Source organism: Aplysia californica, unplaced genomic scaffold, assembly GCF_000002075.1.
Source record: "Aplysia californica isolate F4 #8 unplaced genomic scaffold, AplCal3.0 scaffold00649, whole genome shotgun sequence".
In the NCBI taxonomy this organism is placed as follows: Eukaryota; Metazoa; Mollusca; class Gastropoda; order Aplysiida; family Aplysiidae; genus Aplysia; species Aplysia californica.
The window spans coordinates 321,482-324,362 of record NW_004797919.1 but is presented as its reverse complement, the minus strand read 5'-3'; the positions used below and the strand labels follow the sequence as shown (position 1 = coordinate 324,362).

Here is a 2,881-nt window from a genome sequence, read left to right as displayed (position 1 = left end):
AACCATCACCCCCTATTCATCTTCAATCAAGGATTACAAATATTGTCTCCAGATCATATTTGAGCTAAGAATAAAAATAAACTAATGAGGTGACAAGGAAGCTCAGTAGTATGAGCCGTGTGCCCACAGAAGTAGGCACTAGATCTATAGAAATGATCTACTTGTACATGAATATTATAGTTACTCTATTCTTCTCTGCTCTTGTGGCTATGAAGTTCTTGTTTTCGTCACAGAAGTAGGCACTAGATCTATAGAAATGATCTACTTGTACATGAATATTATAGTTACTCTATTCTTCTCTGCTCTTGTGGCTATGAAGTTCTTGTTTTCGTTATTGCTTTTTTTTATAACACTGCATCAATATTTGTGACACAGACGGACCTTGATGGAGCTGAACAACGCGTCCATGGAGATCAGCCTAGAGACCAACCGCAACCAGCTAGTCATCAGCGAGTGAGTTCTTTTGATTGTATAACAGATCTTTGTGTGGATAGTGGGGAAACTTTGTAAAAAGAAGGGCTTCTGTTTGTGAATTTCAAGATCCAGCAAGTAAATAGAACTCTTTGCTGGCAAGTATTTTAGCTCTGAAGTTTGCTCTACCTATTTTTTTTGTAAGTGTTTTACGGCGCTCTTAACTGCATAAGGTCATATGAGCGCGCGGGACACACTAAACATTTTTTAGTTGGTTGGAAATCTTGAATTTTGCTCAGGTGGCGGCCGAAGCCTACTCTTATCGATTCTCTATTTTTCCATACTTACTGAAATATCATAATCAAATCTGTTGTGAATTTTTTGGGCAACACTATAAAGTCACAGGGCACTGGACGTTGAGAACTTAATATTGTTTTTCGGGTTACCTTAATTGACCAAGGAGCGGATAATATTTATATATGCCAGTTGCCATAGCAGGCTTGTTTTTAATTAAGTGACTTTAATTTGTCAACAAAACAGTGTTCATGATCACATCCTTCAGAACTTGTGTAACTATGTGTCAGTTTTGAATGTAGCATTTTAGACCGTTTTTCCCTTAAGATGAGACAATTACTTCAGATGTTGTGAGTTGACTTTGCTTGAAGTAGTTTTGGTTAATGTGAAACAATGTTGGAGAATGCTACTCAAACCCTTGTAAAATGATGTAATTATTTATCTTTTGACTCTGAAACTAGCTCGTAGTTGTATCTGTAATTCTCCTTCATACAGCGGACTCCTACGTAGGTTTTTATTGCAACATTTATCACAGTTCCAGAGGACATGGCCCAAACTTCTCTGTTCTTTCTCCCCAGGTTTCAGGTGGACAAATCAAGACAGTTGAGGAACAGAGAAAACACGAACATGACCGACAACAAACTTCTTGGTAGGTTAATAATTGAATGTGTGAAAACTACAGTATTTTGCAACCCAAAATGCACTCCTGCTTTTTAAGGTACAACCCTTATATTAAAAGGAAATTAGATTTTGTTTACCTTAAAGGCACTTTTTATTTATGTAGACCGCTAGATTTTCACCACCCCATACTAAAATGTGCATTCAGTACGCAGAAAAGTAAGGTGGAGTATGCTTGTGCGTATGCTCATGTCCAAACCAAATCGAAACTTAATCACAGATTCACTCATTCAGTGTCTGAACATCGTGTCATCAAATAATGAAAATAATAATTGCATTTATATATAGTGGCCATCCACACTCTACTGCTTGTTCTAATTGGTCGCTTTTAAGCACAAGGGGGCTATCCGGAAAAAGGCTGTTTTGAGAAAATCGAAGGTAAAGTTTTTGCCCCTTGTTCTTTAAAAGACAAAGAGAGTTTTCTCTATAACTGAACAAATATGTACGCACCAATGAAACTAAACTTCTCCTTTAGGTAGGGCAATGCTCCTTTTTTGGTGTAAGTCACGATTTCTGGAAATTCCCGAAATCTGGGTTATCCCGCTTGTCCTTAAAAGTGACCAATCACTGTACACCCCACAGACGAAGAGAAAGAGAACAGCCAACCCAGTGGAGAGAATGTTCTAGAAGCCCCAGAGCCCGTGGAGGTTCAGGTGGCTCGGAACGAGCTCAAAGTTTTGCACGAGGAGAAGCACAAGACAGAGAGGGTCAAGACTACGGTACAGAGAGAGCTGGACACCGCTCGCAACAAGACGCATAAACTAGAGGAGGTGGGTGGCTAGTGGACGGTGGTGGTTGTTATTGATAAACTGGAGGACGTGGGTGGTTGATGGATGTTGTGGTGGTTGTTATTGTTGTGGTTGTTGTTGTGGTTGTTGTTGTTGTTATTGCATAAACTGGAGGAGGTGGGTGGCTGATGGATGTTGTGGTGGTTGTTGTGGTTGTGGTTGTTGATGTTGGTGGTGTTGTTGTTATTGCTGCTGTTGTTGTTGATGTTGGTGGTGGTGTGGTTGTTGTTGTTGTTGTTGTTGTTGTTGTTGTTGTTGTTTTTACATAAACTGGAGGAGGTGGGTGGCTGGTGGATGGTGATGGTTGTTGTTATTGTTGTTAATCCAGTAGCCTTTGAAGATGTGCTGTTCAGCCCAATGCCATATTATCTCTTTATCTCTGAGGGGGCCATCTTTATGTACGAGTTCTAAAATTGACATATACGTCACCGAATTGGTCGTTAAATCAAAAATAAGTGAACATAATTAGATAGTTTTTCATCTAATGAATGAACTCCCGGTAAAAGATGCCTTTTTTCGGCAATTGTCAAAAACTAATTTGTCGTTGAACTCGCTTGGAGCGGGTTGCCGGAGACAAGGAGTTAAAAAAATTCAAGGTCTACGATAGATGGAGGATGGCAGCTCTGAAGTCAGGTTGAATGGAAGGGACAGTGGTGGGGAGTGGGTGTTGGGTGTTGGGAGAAGGAGGGTGAGGAGGGGTGTGTGTGTGT

At 40.2% G+C, this 2,881-nt stretch overlaps 1 protein-coding gene across 1 annotated transcript in view; it reads left to right on the top strand.

The window, feature by feature from the left end:
• Positions 1-2,881, top strand: part of LOC101857365 (kinesin-like protein KIF19) — a gene marked incomplete in the record, with an annotated part of 28,818 nt that overhangs the window by 16,076 nt on the left and 9,861 nt on the right. The window contains 3 exon segments of the mRNA XM_013087866.2: positions 376-453; positions 1,284-1,354; positions 1,966-2,153. Of these exon segments, the coding sequence (XP_012943320.1) occupies positions 376-453; positions 1,284-1,354; positions 1,966-2,153 (337 nt within the window).